Source organism: Chaetomium tenue (genome assembly GCF_020726465.1).
Source record: "Chaetomium tenue strain MPI-SDFR-AT-0079 chromosome Unknown F5144scaffold_2, whole genome shotgun sequence".
In the NCBI taxonomy this organism is placed as follows: domain Eukaryota; kingdom Fungi; phylum Ascomycota; class Sordariomycetes; order Sordariales; family Chaetomiaceae; genus Chaetomium; species Chaetomium tenue.
Window position 1 is genome coordinate 4,443,557 of NW_027117330.1, and position 14,575 is coordinate 4,458,131.

Sequence of the window (14,575 nt, forward strand, 5' to 3'; positions counted from 1 at the left end):
CCAATGGTGGAATGCCCGGGCTTCCACTTTGTGATACTGGAGGTCTCTCCTGGCCGTTTCTCCTGACTCCCAATTTGGATTGTTACATCCTCCCGGCGGAGGGAATATACGTGTTGCCTTTTGCGTTCCACCACCAAGCCATCGCCGACAATGTGAGACCGCCTCTTCCTACTTCCCTGTGACCCTGTAGCAGGGCTTCGATCTTGTGACTTCGTGCTTCGGGGCCTTTTGGCGGGTACTGGCAGTGGTTCACGAGTGGTCCTCTAGTCCTTCGCGAGCAACTTCTGCCTCATCCGCTCTAGGGCCTCCTCGTCATATTCAACCTCGGAGCTAGGAACCGCTTGCCCGCCTGCTCGTTCCTGAAAAAAGCGACTGATAGTTGGGAGGGGGGTGTCTTCTGTCGTTGCTGCAGCCTTGTGCCGTTTCCTGCCCGGTTCTGCTCTCCGCCGACTGGGTGTTAGTGACGCCCGCCGGCCTGACGGGGAGTCAGATTTGTTCGAGGCGTGAGAGCGTTGAGACGACGGGGTGTTACAATGTTGGAGGAACGAGATTGGAGGAGGGCCGTTCTCTTCTGCAACCTTCTGCTCGGCGGCTCGAGCACGAGCGCGCGCGAAGTACTCCTTCTGGCGCTGGCGAGCTGGGTTTATCTTCCGCATCCGGCCGCGGTTGTGGCGGTAGAGATTGCCCTCGGTCCAATTCATGTCGGGTAGCCTGATTTGTGTTGGGGATAGGTTGTGCTTTTCTAAAATCTAACCCATGGATCATCGATCGATGCCCCTGAGCAGGTGCTGGATGTCAAGCCTTGAGCCGGAGACATCCGGGTGTGGTCTCAACGATGTCAATGGATCTCGGATCTCAAGTGGGAGATTTGCATTACGAGATTGAAAAAAAAAACTGGTCAAATTCCACAAATTCCAATTGTTCCTTCCCACCAATATCCAAGATAAGGGGGGGGAGCACCTTCCATCATTGACTGTGTCATCTGGAGATGCAGCATGAGATGGGCCGGCTCGTTCCTTCCGCCTCTAGCCGCGATCCGAGCCGGGCCCACTTTAAACTCCAATGCCCCGCGCCGACGACCTCCGAACCCGCAACCGACCCGGAGCAGCACCTTCAATCTCAACCCCGCTTTCCTCCGCCATCATGCGAACACAAGCTTGGAGGACATTCCGCGTCCTCTCACGATCCATAATCCGGCCGTCCTACCGCCAATCCCTCTCAAAACAACCACTCCCACCATCGACTTCTCTCCTCTTCCGTACAATGGCGTCATCATCATCCACCACCCACCCCCCGGTGCTCAAGCAACCCGTCAAGCTCGCGTGCGTGCAACTGGCTTCCGGCTCCGACAAAGCCGCCAACCTAGCCCACGCCGCCGTCAAAGTGCGCGAGGCCGCCCAGACCGGCGCCAAGATCGTGGTCCTCCCGGAGTGCTTCAACTCGCCCTACGGCTGCGACTACTTCCCATCCTACGCCGAGACACTCCTCCCCTCACCACCCACCCCCGACCAATCCCCCTCCTACCACGCCCTCTCCACCATGGCACGCGAAAACGCCATCTACCTCATCGGCGGTTCCATCCCCGAGCTCGCCACCTCCGCCTCCGACCCCTCCCAAAAAACCTACTACAACACCTCCCTGACCTTCTCCCCCACCGGCACCCTCCTCGCCACGCACCGCAAGATCCACCTCTTCGACATCGACATCCCGGGCGGGATCACCTTCCGCGAGTCCGACGTCCTCTCCCCCGGCAACCAACTCACCATCGTCGACCTGCCCGAGTACGGACGCATCGGCGTGGCCATCTGCTACGACGTGCGCTTCCCCGAGCTGGCGACCATCGCGGCGCGCCGCGGCTGCTTCGCGCTGGCCTACCCGGGCGCCTTCAACCTGACGACGGGCCCGCTGCACTGGGAGCTGCTGGCGCGGGCGCGCGCGGTGGATAATCAGTTGTATGTGGCGCTGTGTAGTCCTGCAAGGGATTTGGCGGCGGGGTACCATGCGTGGGGGCATAGTTTGGTGGCGGATCCGATGGCGAAGGTGTTGGCGGAGGCGGGGGAGGGGGAGGGGATTGTGGTGGTGGAGTTGGATGGGGAGAGGATTGAGTTGGCGAGGAGGGGGATTCCGTTGAGGGATCAGCGCCGGTTTGATGTGTATCCTGATGTTAGTCGGGTGCAGTGAATGCGTGGTTGGGGTATAGGGGAGGTTTTGTACTGAATCAATGATAACGTGTGTAGGTGTATGTATGTGTGCGTGGGCGGCTTGTGTTTCACTTTTTTATTCGGCCATGTAAAGATTGGGAGGGAGGCTGGTTTATTTTGGGCTTTGGTCCCTATCCAGTTGCCGGGAGCCCCTATTTATTTGCCCAGGGGCAGTCTACCCGGCAAGAGACGACCATCTTCTATCCCGCTTTGCAGCAGCTTGTTTGTCTAGCATCATCCAAATGCTTGCTGCAACCCCTTTTCATCCAAGCCTCCCCCCTAACCAAGGCGCAAAACCCTGGGCGTCCTTTTAGTCCCTATACCCATCACCAGGCTGGTGATCTGCTTATTCCAGGGCCTCCTGCGCAAAGGTGGGAAGGACGAAGCTGGCCTTGTGGATGTCGGCGTTGTAGTACCGGCACAGCTTGCGCTCCTCCTCCTTGCTCCACGAGCGGACGGGCTCGCGCACGTTGCGGTTGGCGTCCTTGCAGCAGACCATGAAGCCGATCTGGCCCGACGGGTAGGTGGGGATGGTCGTGTAGGCGTACTCGGCCACGGGGAAGATCTCGCCGCAGTCCTTCTTGAGCTTGGTGATCAGCGGCAGGTGGAGCCATTGGTTCTCGGCTGCGTTGCGTAAACAACGTATTAGTCGGCCTATCCATCTGGGGCAGGGGTATCAACAGTAGGAGTGAGAGAGAAGGAGAGAGACAATGGGCAAATGGGGTTGGTGGTGAAGGAAATGGAAGAAAGAAACGATGACGTGGAAAAAAGCAAGGAGGAAATTCGTCGCAAGGGAAAGCCGAGACGAACTACCACTTGGTAGCCTCCTGAGAGATGACACAAGGCTGGATCAGGGCATATTAAAGCACCTGGCCCGGAGAAAGAGGGCATTCCTCCCAGGTCTCGACTTTCTTCGAGTAAATGAGACATACAACCTTGGGTGGTAATAACGCCGCCCTCGCGGAGAGCATCGTGGAGAAGTTTGAAGTAGGGCTTCTGGAAAAGCGACTCGGCCGGGCCCTCGGGGTCGGAGGAGTCCGTGATGATGACGTCAAAGGTGTTCTTGTAGTCGTCGAGGAACTTGAAGCCGTCGCCGATGTGGACCTTGACCTTGGAGTGGTTGAAGCCAGCCGACATGTGGGGGAGGTACTGCTTGGAGAGGCGGATGACGGCCTAGAACGTGTAAGTGGCTGACACATCTAAGACTCGGAGCGGCCGAACACACCTCATCAATGTCGCAGAGGGTGGCCTCCTCGACGCACTCGTGCTTGACAACCTCGCGCAGGACACCGCCGTCGCCACCACCGATGACGAGGACCTTCTTGGGGTTGGGGTGCGAGTTCATAGCCAGGTGAGTGATCATCTCCTGGTACGAGAACTCATCCCGCTCGGTGCACTGGATGACATTGTCGAGGACGAGCACGTTCCCGTGGTTGGTGGACTCGAAGATCAGGACGTCCTGGTACTTGCTCTTCTCGTGATGCAGCACCTTCTTGACCCGGAGGGTCATGGCCTGGCCTGCCAAGAGTTTAGCATGATGAGTACCGATGAGTGCAGCAGGCGAGGTGTGATTTGTTTACTCACCGGGCCACATCTCCGAGATCTCGCGGAACCACCCATCTGTAAGCCGCCAGGATATGGTCAGCACACGTACTCATTCATCATCGACAGCCGAATGCACCGCCGGCATTTAATGCGGCGGCCTCGATGGCAGTCAGGCGGGTTGAAGATATTATTGGGCTAGGCGTCCAACTGCCACCCTCCAAGGCTGTCCGTGTGAGGCGCAAGACACGGCTTAGGAAGCTCATCTGAAGTGATGTGGTGACACGGGCGCGTAACCACACCGTTCAATTCCGAGGCTGACAAGCTGCATTTTTGCTTGTGAAAACGGTGCAAGACCGAGTACCGGCATTCTAGCGGTGCCGAATGTGCCGCCAAACTACCGGAGAAGGTGAGGTGAAGCTTTGGGATGTTTGTCGATAGGACCGTTGTTGGAGATGGCGGGGTATTTGTTTAACTAGGGACCCCGCGATCGATCATGGAGGGACGAGGAAATTCACTAAAAACGGCAGTAAAACATAAAACATACCCTGGATGGTAGCGTGTGTAATGTCACCCATTTTGCGAATTTGGCTGGGGCGAAGGTACTTGAAAAAAGGTGAGCCGAGAATTTGGTGAGGCGGCTTGGAGAGAAGACGGCGTGAGCAAAACAGAGCCAGCTTAAAGGTGAGCCAGTGAGGTCAAGGCGGGGTAAAAGTTTACAGCAAAAACAGGTGCGACTTGTTGGACTTGTGCAGAATTTTCCTCGGTCCCGCGGTCCCACGGTCGCCCTGAAGCCGATTGTATGAGCGAATAAGAATGTGGTAAACCCAAAAGTCGGGACCAATGATGCCCAAAAGGTGGAGAGCCGGGTGCGAGTGTATGTGTGCGAGTTTAAAAACTACAGACCTGAGAGCCACCTACCGGACGAGCTGACCGGATTGATCAATCTCACTGTTACCTACTTGGCAACGGACGACCTATCTGCCTTCTCGCGATACCTCATACATATGGTAATTACTCCTACTACGTAAGGGTTGGGAGGTTGAAAAACAAACCTCCGGGATATGCTCACGGTCCAAGCACTCCGTCCCGGCTCCCGTGATAACCCGGTCGGTCCGCCGCGGCCCCGGGACGGACAGAGCACGGTCGGGTTCCAGAAGGTTGGTGTTTGCGTTGACTAGCGCTGAGGTCAGCGGCCGACCATGCTGGCGTTACGTTGGAAATGATGGAAGTAACCCCCAGACGTCTGCCGGTCCCGGCAACCAGGGCGATAATTATATTACAGAGATCAATGGGTCACGAATGGCGCCGTCAAGAAAAGCCACGCTCGCAACTTTTTGAACTTGATGTGTCGCATTGCCTGCTGTCACCCGAGTCAGCAACCTCAAGACTGCAGGCCACGCGTCACTTCTCGCGTTGACGGAAAGCGAGCGCGGGACTGTCGGTCTCGGCATCGTGAGGGTGGTGTTCAATCTTCTGTGACGACGAGCTTCATCAATGCGCCTCCACCACATATGCCGCTCCACCCCCCCTTGTGGAATGGCGCGGCGTGAAGCAGCGTGTCGATCCGTCTTTCTACTCCGCTGTCTCGCCTACGCCATGACATCTCGAACGCCAGAGACGCCTCTCGGCGAAACCAATTGACATCGTGTTAAGTGCGTGTCGCTAGTTTCAACCTTTGACAATCCTGGAAGTCGATCAATTCCGCTTCGGTAGGGTGGCACGAGGAAAGACTTGCGAGCCCTCGGAGAGGATTTGGAAAGAAAGTGCAGAGAAAGCAAAAGAGTTTTCCTCGGCTGAATCGACCTTCGGGCTGATGTATGGCGTTACACCACATTTACTCCGCCGTTCCCGAGAGATAAGCAAGGAAACCGCGTGGCGATGAGATCGAACGGCAAGACAGTTCACAGCCAATCGCCCGAGAAGAGCTTGACAACCCGCGTGGCGTGGACGGAGAGATGGAAGAGCGTCACAGCGTTGAGACTCTGGCTTTCGGCGCGAATGCAGGTCTTCTAAGGAAGGGTCCGCGATTGGACGAAGCGAAACCTCTTGACTCTTGTCGGTCTAGTGAAGATGCAAGATCTCCAAGAGCATGGGGGTTTTCCCAGGAATAGGGGTAAAACATGAACGCCGTCGCTCCCAGCGGCGCGGGACTCCATCTTGCCATTGCCGGAACTAGTGGAGAGCAGCACAGGAGGTCGAGGGGAAACACCGAGGAAGTCAGTTAGTTACCCATGATTCCTATTTCTCCCATCCCATTGACCTCGTCGCCATGAGATGCGGCCAAGACGTCGTCATTACAGAATCCGGAAACGCCGTTTAACGTGTCGAGATTTCCATGTCGCGGAATGACACCAGACCCAAGTGTCCAGGGATTGGAATGCGGAGCTAAAAAAGACTGCGAACCGATGGAACCCTATCATGAAACTGGAGCTAATTCGGTTGTGATCGACCTCTTCCGCCGTTGGGGACCCGCGTGGGCGGGAGAACCCGAGGAGGCACGCATCCAGTAAACCAGCTGAGAAGACAGCTTCTTCAGTTTGTAAGTCCTGAATCGACCTCGCACGGTGGTGATGCAGTTTTTCGTAACGGTTTGGGGTCGACCTGCCTTAATTGAAAAGTTGGGCGGGAATTCACACTGCACCGAAACGGAAGACAAGGTGGGTCTGGGAATGGGGATTGAGATGCGGAAAGGAAACGCAGGGTGAGGCGGACCCACCTACCTCAAGGCACCCATGCTCCTTGGATGCTTGTCGCAGGAAGCCCGCAGGAAGAGCCCGGGCAAGGGCCTTGAAGATGCCATGCAGGGCATTGGTTTTGGCGCGCCGCAGCGGAACAAATAATCGAGATAAGAGGGTCGGTTGCACCTGGCCTAGTTCTGCGCCCCCGAGCCACCGTTGTTGACCCGGAGTCCATGTAACCCAGACTTTTTTGACCTGTCGAATCTTCCCGTCGTTTGATACTTCGGAGCCGACACGCCTTTTTGTGCTTCGCCGCTAAATTTCACTTATAGCCAGCACATTTCTCTCAGCCGTACCGGGCCTATTCATGCTCTCGTCTCGCCTTCCGAATCGTTTGATCCCCACCATCGCCCGCTTGGCCGACCTCGACGACAACCGATTTAAAGCGCCGCAAGGAGAGCAAAACCACCACTTTCGAATGGAGCAGTAGCGAGGAGGTCTTGCCGGAAATATAGCAGGCGATTTTGCATGGGCACCGTTTGGTAGACCTTGACACAACATTAACGGGTTGCCAACACCTATCGTTGAGGTCCATCGAGGTTCCCCGATAAACTGGGTAGTTGGCTGGTGTCGGGCGTTTCAAAAGTTGCGACAGAGCTCCCCGCGGAATTCCCTAGCCCCGCCACCACAGTTCGCCCACCGAGTGAGCTCCGCACAGCGGGCATTAAACGACGTCAGCGAACGCCGTCGAACTTTCGACAATTCAATCTGAACTCCAATTTACCCATACCGTCGCTATTCCGATCACCACCGCCGCCATGTGTTTCGGGGGTCGCGAAAAGACCGATGAGTCGGGCGTCGCTCGCTCGCGCGAGCTTGATAAGATCATTCGTGCCGACGAGAAGCGCATGTCCAAAGAAGTGAAGCTTCTGCTTCTAGGTACGAGCCGGTGTTTCGGGTGGCGACAGTGCCAGATCGACTAATCTTGCGTTTGCACAGGAGCCGGAGAGTCCGGAAAGTCGACAGTCCTTAAACAGATGAAGCTCATCTATGCGCAAGGCTTCAGCAAGACCGAGAAAATGGAGTGGAAGCCCGTGGTGTTCACAAATATTCTCCAGTCGTTCCGCCTAATTTTCGATGCGATGAATGACGCGGGTATTACGTTCGAGAACCCAGAGAACGAGGTAAGCTACTGCGCCTTCCGGCCCGCCGCCGGTCAGCTCTTTTTCTCGACTGATACTGACTGGCTGTCTGGCAGAAAAACATGGCCCAAATGATGGTGGACTACGAGATGACGGCGCACGAGCCTTTACCAGAGGAGTACCTGGAACCTGTCAAGAAGCTCTGGGTCGACGGGGGCATCAAGAAGGCCATGGAGAAGGGCAACGAGTATGCGCTGCATGATAACCTGGACTAGTAAGTGACAACGCCATGTTGGGCAGAACTGCAGGGACTGACAAGCATCCAGCTTCTGTGATGACGTGGAGCGTATCTGGGATAAGAACTACGTCCCGACAGACCAGGATCTGCTGCGATCGAGGTTAAGGACAACCGGCATCACCGAGACCGTCTTCGACCTGGGGCAGCTCACATACCGGATGTTCGATGTCGGAGGCCAACGGTCAGAACGGAAAAAGTGGATCCACTGCTTCGAGAACGTCAACTCCCTGATGTTCCTCGTGGCCATCTCGGGGTACGATCAGTGCTTGGTTGAAGATAAGGATGGCGTGCGTACTCCCTGATCCTGTCGGTGCGGGAAGAGAAAGCTAACATGGCATGCCACAGAACCAAATGAATGAGGCCTTGATGCTGTGGGAATCCATCGCCAACTCCCACTGGTTTGCCAAGTCGGCGCTCATCCTCTTCCTCAACAAGATGGACCTGTTCAAAGAGAAGCTCGTTAAGAGCCCGATAACAGACCACGGTTTCACCGACTACCACGGGCCGCCGAACGACTGGGACCAGGCCAGCCAGTACTTTATGGACAAGTTCCGGGCACTAAACCGAAACCCGGACAAGGAGATTTATGGCCACTTCACGAATGCCACCGACACCAACCTTTTGAAGATCACGATGAGTTCCGTGCAGGACATGATCATCCAGCGGAACCTGAAGCAGCTCATTCTGTAAGAGGCGATATTTGCATCCATGACGTTCTGCTTTTCTTCCCCCCTGGGGACGCGCGAACCCCATTTGTTGTAAGCATCCAGTGCGGACTGCTCACCGGACACGGCTGCATAAGAGACGCGGCCGGTCCGTTTTCCTTTCTCACATGTCACTTTTTTTTAATCCTGCTTTTTTATGATACCAAAAACGTTATGTTACTTTGCATTTCAAAAGTGGCTCCCTTCCTAACATATGTGACTTGATGATAGGGTCTAATTGCACCGAGCCCGCCCTGCATCCGCACCCCTCGCCTCGAAAAGGGACCGCTCACAGGGATTGATCCCCCTGTTCTTGTTCGTTTTGTATTATACTTGCGGGGCTAGGCAAAAGTTACCTTATTTCTTTCTTCTTTCTTGCCGGCTCCGGTTACATTGTTTATATACCTTAAACTCTTACTACGGCATGGTCTCGACGTTTCTCAACAAAACCCGGCTACGGACCGCACCGAGGCTGACGAGCTTCGACCTTCTCCTTTCTCGTTCATCATTTCCTGTTGGATTAGGGCTGAGTTATACGGGTCTCTTTGCGATGTGACTGATCATTTTTGGGTTGGATTCTGGGGCGACGGGGGCTGGAAGATGATAAAAGATGTGTGGCATTCCATGAGCATGAGTGGCCAGCGGCACTTGGGGGCTTCGATCCCTGCGCGAAGAGTGGGGCGCAATAGGGGGTGGAGACGAACCGTAACGGTCGGCCGTCAACGTTACAAATGCTACCTCCTGTATTGGGGTCCTTGTCGGAGGATTCGCTGGGCGCCGGATGGGCCGAGAACGAGAAACGATGATGGCGTCACACGCGGCTTGCTGTTGGTTCGGACGAGCCGCGGCTGGGCATGCGGATGCGGCTGGGTGAGTGGCTTTCTGGGTTCAGGCAGTTGGGGGCCCACCTTGGCAAGTCATTCGCTTATTCTCATCACTGCATAGGAGACGACGATGCATATTTATTGCAAGGTAAAGATGTGGATGAATGGATGGCACATTGCCTGATAGTCTCTCATTGTAGATAATCTGTACTGCGGCGCAAAGGCGAAGGAACTTTTAGATTCCAGAGAAATGGATCTGAGACAAGGCGATTCGCTCGTCCATGATATGAAAAGTCCACACAGCGGAGTCCGCTGACCACTTGGCAGTTGCTTTTTGTTTGATAGTGGGTGGAATCCGATATGTCGTCCTCTGGTGGTGTTGGGAAATTTCCTGAGGTGGATCGGCACACTGGGCCGGCCGCTAGTCCCCCCAGACGGCAACCCCCCAGTGCCCCCCTCGCTCAAACTAGGAGTTCTGGTGGACCCGGGGCACTGGTTAGTGGCGCCGGTCTGGTTCGGTAGTTGGACGCCATTCATGCAACTGGGGGGGCAGGAGCTTCTCCTCCGTATCATCAATGATATCAAAACAAGTTTCGGACTGGAGCTAGTCAGTTATGCCATTTTCCTGGGACTCTCATGGGTCACTCTCTGTTCGCATCTTGACTTGACACCCGAGACACCTTGACTCTCGAGTCTTGAGTCCCTCATGGTCATGCTGTGCTACGGGAGACACGATATTCCAGGGCGCGTTGTGGAACGGCGACAGGGCCCGCCGTGAGGTCTGGGCCGGCACACAGCATGGGCGATTCGCCCAGCTAATAAGGCAGTCTTTTCCGTGCGATCAGCACCGTTGCTTTCCGGGCTCCACTTGGTTCTTTTCCCCGGCGATGGTGGTCTGCAAGATGGGGTCGGAAACGGAGCTGCTATGGAATGAGAGTTGTCCAACAGTCCAACAAGACGGCGAGACCCATTTCTTTTTCTTTTTGGCTTGAGGGTTGGGTGGATCTTGCGAGGGAAAGTCGCATTCGGTGTCGGATGTGTTGCGAATCTCGGGATGGCGTGTTTGTCAGACGGTGATGAGTGGGCTGCCCTTTTCCCCGGATCGGCTGTTCGGGTTTGCCATATGGCAACCACGTGGATGAGTGGGTTGATGCCGCGCTGTCTGTACAGTGGATTTGGTGGAATCTTGCACAGCCGAGGCCGTCGTTTCGTACAACGGCTCGAACGGCTCGTAATAATTTGGAGTTGACACCGGGAACACACTGTGTACGAAGTATGCTGTCTCTGAGCACGAGGCGATGTGAGACACTATTTGCAGGATCGGACGCTATCGGTCTCGGAGAGATCACAGCGCCACAAATGGAGGGGCAGAAGAATTGATTAAGATGCAACTGAACCCTTGACGAAGGTCCTTCGTGCAGTGGTCGTTCCTCCCACTTTCTTCATTCACCCTGCCAACCATCATCCACGCAATCCACTGTGCGAACGAACTCGGTTCAGTTTCACACATTACACGACATTTGAAGGTACCCGTGCGTCGAAAAGATATATTTGAATTTGTTATGCATAGCGAAACAATGCATTCAATATTCTGAAATAATTATTGTAGTAATACTTCCATGGCCCGGTCATGAAATGCTGCAAAGTCTCTGAACTTACAGTGTGTGCATCGCTATTATCCACTGTACAAGTAAACAACTGGAAGGAGTCCAACCATTCTGTGCCATCGAGTTCTTGCCAAAATAGGATTTCCTCCAAAATGTAGGTTTTGCAGCTTTCCATCTGGTAAAAAAAAACAGCGATCTGAAAATTGAAACCTTTCGAACAATCCGAAGTCAGCGAGTTGACGACGAACACCTGGTGCTTGTTTACACCCCTCCTTCTTTTTCTGATAGTTATCCCGCAACTCACCACCACCACCACCCATGAACTGGAATTTACACTAGATGCCCCGCAACCCACAATCTAAAGCTTAGCCAAACCTAGAAACCAACCACGACTCCAAAGCCAGCATCACCATCTAACGCAACCACCACCACTGACCCCATCACCAAGCCACACCCACCTTCCCGCCCAAAATGTCGGCCAACCCATCCTCAAAACCCCTGATGGGAAACAACAACAACAACCCCGCCCCTCCCCCAAGCGACGTCCACCCCCCCTCCTACACCACCGCCACCGCCGCCACCGCCGCCGCCGCAAGGAGCAGTTGACAACCAAAGCCCACGCAGCGCTTCGCCTTCCTCCGCACAAAGCGCGGCATCGCCATCGTAGTCGTCGTCGCCCTCGTCATCATCGGCGGCGGCCTAGCGGGATTGGCTGCGCTGCGTAACCGTGACGGGGAAGGCGGCGGGTCTGCGTCGTGGGCGGGTGATGACGAGGGCATGGTCACGGATGATGCGTGGTTTTATGGCCAGTCGCCGGCAGTTTATCCTTCGCGTGAGTTTTTTTCCTTGTGGGGTTTTATTGTCTCTAGTGTTGTGTGGATTGGGAGGACTGACAGGTGGTAGCGAATATCACGGATGGAGGGCAGTGGGCTGATGCCACCAAGAAGGCGAGGGAATTGGTGGGGAGGATGACGCTTGAGGAAAAGGTGAGTAAATTTACTTAGAGGGATCGTGGCATTGGCAAGACTAACGGTAGCGTAGGTTAGTTTGACTGCCGGCGCTAGCTCCAAGACTAGTTGCCCTGGGTTCATTCCGGCTGTTCCACGCCTTGGATTCCCTGGCATGTGTCTGGGCGACGCGGGCAATGGACTCCGCGGGACGGACTTCGTCAGTACGTGGCCGAGCGGCATCCATGTCGGTGCCAGCTGGAACAAGGTGCTCGCTCGCCAGCGCGGATCCGGCATGGGAGGCGAATTCAAAACTAAGGGCGTGAATGTGCTGCTTGGACCTGTCATCGGGCCGGCAGGACGCGTTGTATTGAACGGCAGGAACTGGGAAGGTATGGTTTCAACCAGATAAGTATTTGTACGAGGCAAGCCGTTGACACGAATAGGCTTTTCGAGCGACCCTTATCTATCAGGGGCTCTGGCCCACGAAACGGTTACGGCAGTGCAAGCTGCTGGGGTTATCACGAGTACCAAGGTGTGTTCCTCCGACTGGGATATTGAGAACCCGTGCTAACGCCATACAGCACTTTATTGCCAACGAACAAGAAACAAACCGGAACCCATCTCACGATGTCGAGTCGGTATCATCTAACATTGATGACAGAACGATGCACGAATTTTATCTTTGGTAAGCTAAGCAATCCGGGTCCTATTGCCTTTCTAACTAACATCACAGGCCTTTCCAGGATGCTATCCGTGCCGGCAGCGGCAACATTATGTGCTCGTACCAGCGGCTCAACAACTCGTACGGGTGCGCAAACAGCAAGTCACTGAACGGTCTTCTTAAAACCGAACTTGGTTTTCAAGGCTGGGTCGTCAGCGATTGGGGCGCCCAGCACACTGGAACGGCCGCAGCTCTGGCAGGCATGGACGTTGCTATGCCGGACGGCAACGGTTTCTGGGGTTCGCATCTCGTGGATGCTGTCAACAACGGATCGGTTGCAGAAACCCGCATAGACGACATGGCCATCAGGTAATACATGGCTCTTCAACCTTCTGACCCTAGACTAACATCAACAGGACCCTCGCAACCTGGTACCTCATGGGCCAAGACCAGGACTTCCCGCAACCCGGCGTCGGCATGGCCGTGGATCTTACCCGACCCCACAAAATAGTTGATGCGAGAAACTCAAGTTTTCGATCAACACTTCTTGACGGCGCAGCCGAAGGCCATGTTCTCGTAAAGAACATTCGCAACGCGTTGCCCCTGAAAGAGCCGAAGATGCTGTCCATTTTCGGCTACTCGGCTAAGAACCCCGACCACAACAACCCCATGCCCGGCCTCTCCCCATGGCTCTGGGGCGCCGAGTCGTTTAATTATACCGAGTTCGCCGTCAGGTTCTTTGGTTCCATCGGAGAGCACAGCTCCACGCCCATCGCCTTCAACGGTACCATCTACTCCGGCGGCGGCTCGGGGGCCACCTCACAGTCCACCATCATCTCTCCCTTTGATGCGCTTGTCCAGCGGGCGTACGATGATGGCACGGCCCTCTTCTGGGACCTCGTTAACGGCACCCCCTTCGTCAACCCCATGTCGGACGCCTGCTTGGTATTCGGAAACGCCTACGCCACCGAGGCTGCCGACCGTCCGGGCCTGTACGACGACTACACCGATGAACTGATTAAACACGTCGCTGACCGATGCGGCAACACGGTCGTCGTCCTCCACAATGCGGGCACTCGCTTGGTGGACCAATTCGTCGACCACCCCAACGTTACAGCCCTAATCTTTGCCCACCTTCCTGGCGAAGCCTCGGGCCGCGCAGTCGTATCACTGCTGTATGGCCAGTCAAACCCGTCGGGGAAGCTGCCGTATACCGTCGCGAGAAATGAAACCGACTATGCCGTGCTCGGCCCGGATGTGACAGGGGAGTGGGATAGGTTTGCACGGTTCCCGCAGAGCAATTTCACCGAGGGGGTGTTTCTCGACTATCGGCACTTTGACGCGAAGAATATCACGCCTAGATATGAATTCGGTTTCGGGCTGAGCTACACCACGTTTGGGTATGACAACTTGGTTGTCGAGAAGGTGGCCGAGGGGAAGTTTGGGGAGTATCCTACGGGACGGGTCGTCCAGGGCGGACAGGAAGATTTGTGGGACGTGTTGGTCGAGGTCTCGGCCGATGTCACCAACACGGGAAAGGTCGACGGGGCCGAGGTTGCGCAGCTGTATGTGGGCATCCCGGCCGAGGGCGCCCCCATGCGGCAGCTGAGGGGGTTTGAGAAGCCGTTTCTGAATGCGTCGGCTACTGAGACAGTCCGGTTTGGGCTCACGAGGAGAGACTTGAGCGTGTGGGATGTGGTCGCGCAGAAGTGGCGGCTGGTTAAGGGAGAGTACAAGGTGGAAGTGGGAGGGAGCAGTCGGGATTTGCCGCTCGTTGGGACGGTTACGATTTGAGAGGGATATTTACCGGTTAGCGATGGGGTTAGGCGTTGATTTCCTTTTGATTTTTCTGGCGATACGGTGGACGGAAGGATGTTTGCAAGGTATTATGATGAATATGATATGAACATGAAGGATATATGTACAAAGTTCATAATTACCCTGCTAACGCGGAAGACCCGAACT

At 55.4% G+C, this 14,575-nt stretch overlaps 5 protein-coding genes across 5 annotated transcripts; 3 read left to right on the forward strand and 2 right to left on the reverse strand.

Moving 5' to 3' along the window:
- Positions 1 to 74: 74 nt before the first annotated feature.
- Positions 75 to 881, reverse strand: F5144DRAFT_140727 (uncharacterized protein). Its single transcript, XM_066782388.1, has one exon. The coding sequence runs from the start codon at positions 699 to 701 to the stop codon at positions 264 to 266; it is 438 nt and encodes a 145-aa protein (XP_066647177.1). The 5' UTR covers positions 702 to 881; the 3' UTR covers positions 75 to 263.
- A 382-nt stretch (positions 882 to 1,263) lies between these two features.
- Positions 1,264 to 2,181, forward strand: F5144DRAFT_590847 (carbon-nitrogen hydrolase; the record flags this gene model as incomplete). Its single annotated transcript, XM_066790194.1, has 1 exon — positions 1,264 to 2,181. The coding sequence occupies one exon, from the start codon at positions 1,264 to 1,266 to the stop codon at positions 2,179 to 2,181; it is 918 nt and encodes a 305-aa protein (XP_066647178.1).
- Positions 2,182 to 2,547: 366 nt separating this feature from the next.
- On the reverse strand, positions 2,548 to 4,321 carry F5144DRAFT_590848 (Spermidine/spermine synthase; the record flags this gene model as incomplete). Its single annotated transcript, XM_066790195.1, has 5 exons — positions 2,548 to 2,825; positions 3,134 to 3,374; positions 3,427 to 3,719; positions 3,786 to 3,821; positions 4,291 to 4,321. 5 exons carry the CDS (start codon positions 4,319 to 4,321, stop codon positions 2,548 to 2,550), a joined length of 879 nt encoding a protein of 292 aa, XP_066647179.1.
- A 2,703-nt stretch (positions 4,322 to 7,024) lies between these two features.
- On the forward strand, positions 7,025 to 9,003 carry F5144DRAFT_140519 (guanine nucleotide-binding protein alpha-2 subunit). The gene is made up of 5 exons (XM_066782387.1): positions 7,025 to 7,363; positions 7,424 to 7,608; positions 7,683 to 7,840; positions 7,893 to 8,151; positions 8,210 to 9,003. The coding sequence occupies exons 1-5, from the start codon at positions 7,243 to 7,245 to the stop codon at positions 8,552 to 8,554; spliced, it is 1,068 nt and encodes a 355-aa protein (XP_066647180.1). The 5' UTR covers positions 7,025 to 7,242; the 3' UTR covers positions 8,555 to 9,003.
- Positions 9,004 to 11,470: 2,467 nt separating this feature from the next.
- On the forward strand, positions 11,471 to 14,526 carry F5144DRAFT_619076 (glycoside hydrolase superfamily; the record flags this gene model as incomplete). The annotated part of the gene is made up of 8 exons (XM_066791955.1): positions 11,471 to 11,542; positions 11,624 to 11,831; positions 11,903 to 11,985; positions 12,041 to 12,338; positions 12,393 to 12,481; positions 12,531 to 12,634; positions 12,683 to 12,979; positions 13,027 to 14,526. 8 exons carry the CDS (start codon positions 11,471 to 11,473, stop codon positions 14,402 to 14,404), a joined length of 2,529 nt encoding a protein of 842 aa, XP_066647181.1. The 3' UTR covers positions 14,405 to 14,526.
- Positions 14,527 to 14,575: the final 49 nt, after the last annotated feature.

Excerpts from the sequence above, each read along its gene's own strand:
- F5144DRAFT_140519 (XM_066782387.1), top strand. The coding sequence starts at position 7,243 with ATGTGTTTCGGGGGTCGCGAAAAGACCGATGAGTCGGGCGTCGCTCGC. Across the intron at positions 7,364-7,423 it reads AGTGAAGCTTCTGCTTCTAG|GAGCCGGAGAGTCCGGAAAG; the intron begins GTACGAGCCGGT and ends GCGTTTGCACAG. Across the intron at positions 7,841-7,892 it reads CTGCATGATAACCTGGACTA|CTTCTGTGATGACGTGGAGC; the intron begins GTAAGTGACAAC and ends ACAAGCATCCAG.
- F5144DRAFT_140727 (XM_066782388.1), bottom strand. The coding sequence starts at position 701 with ATGAATTGGACCGAGGGCAATCTCTACCGCCACAACCGCGGCCGGATG.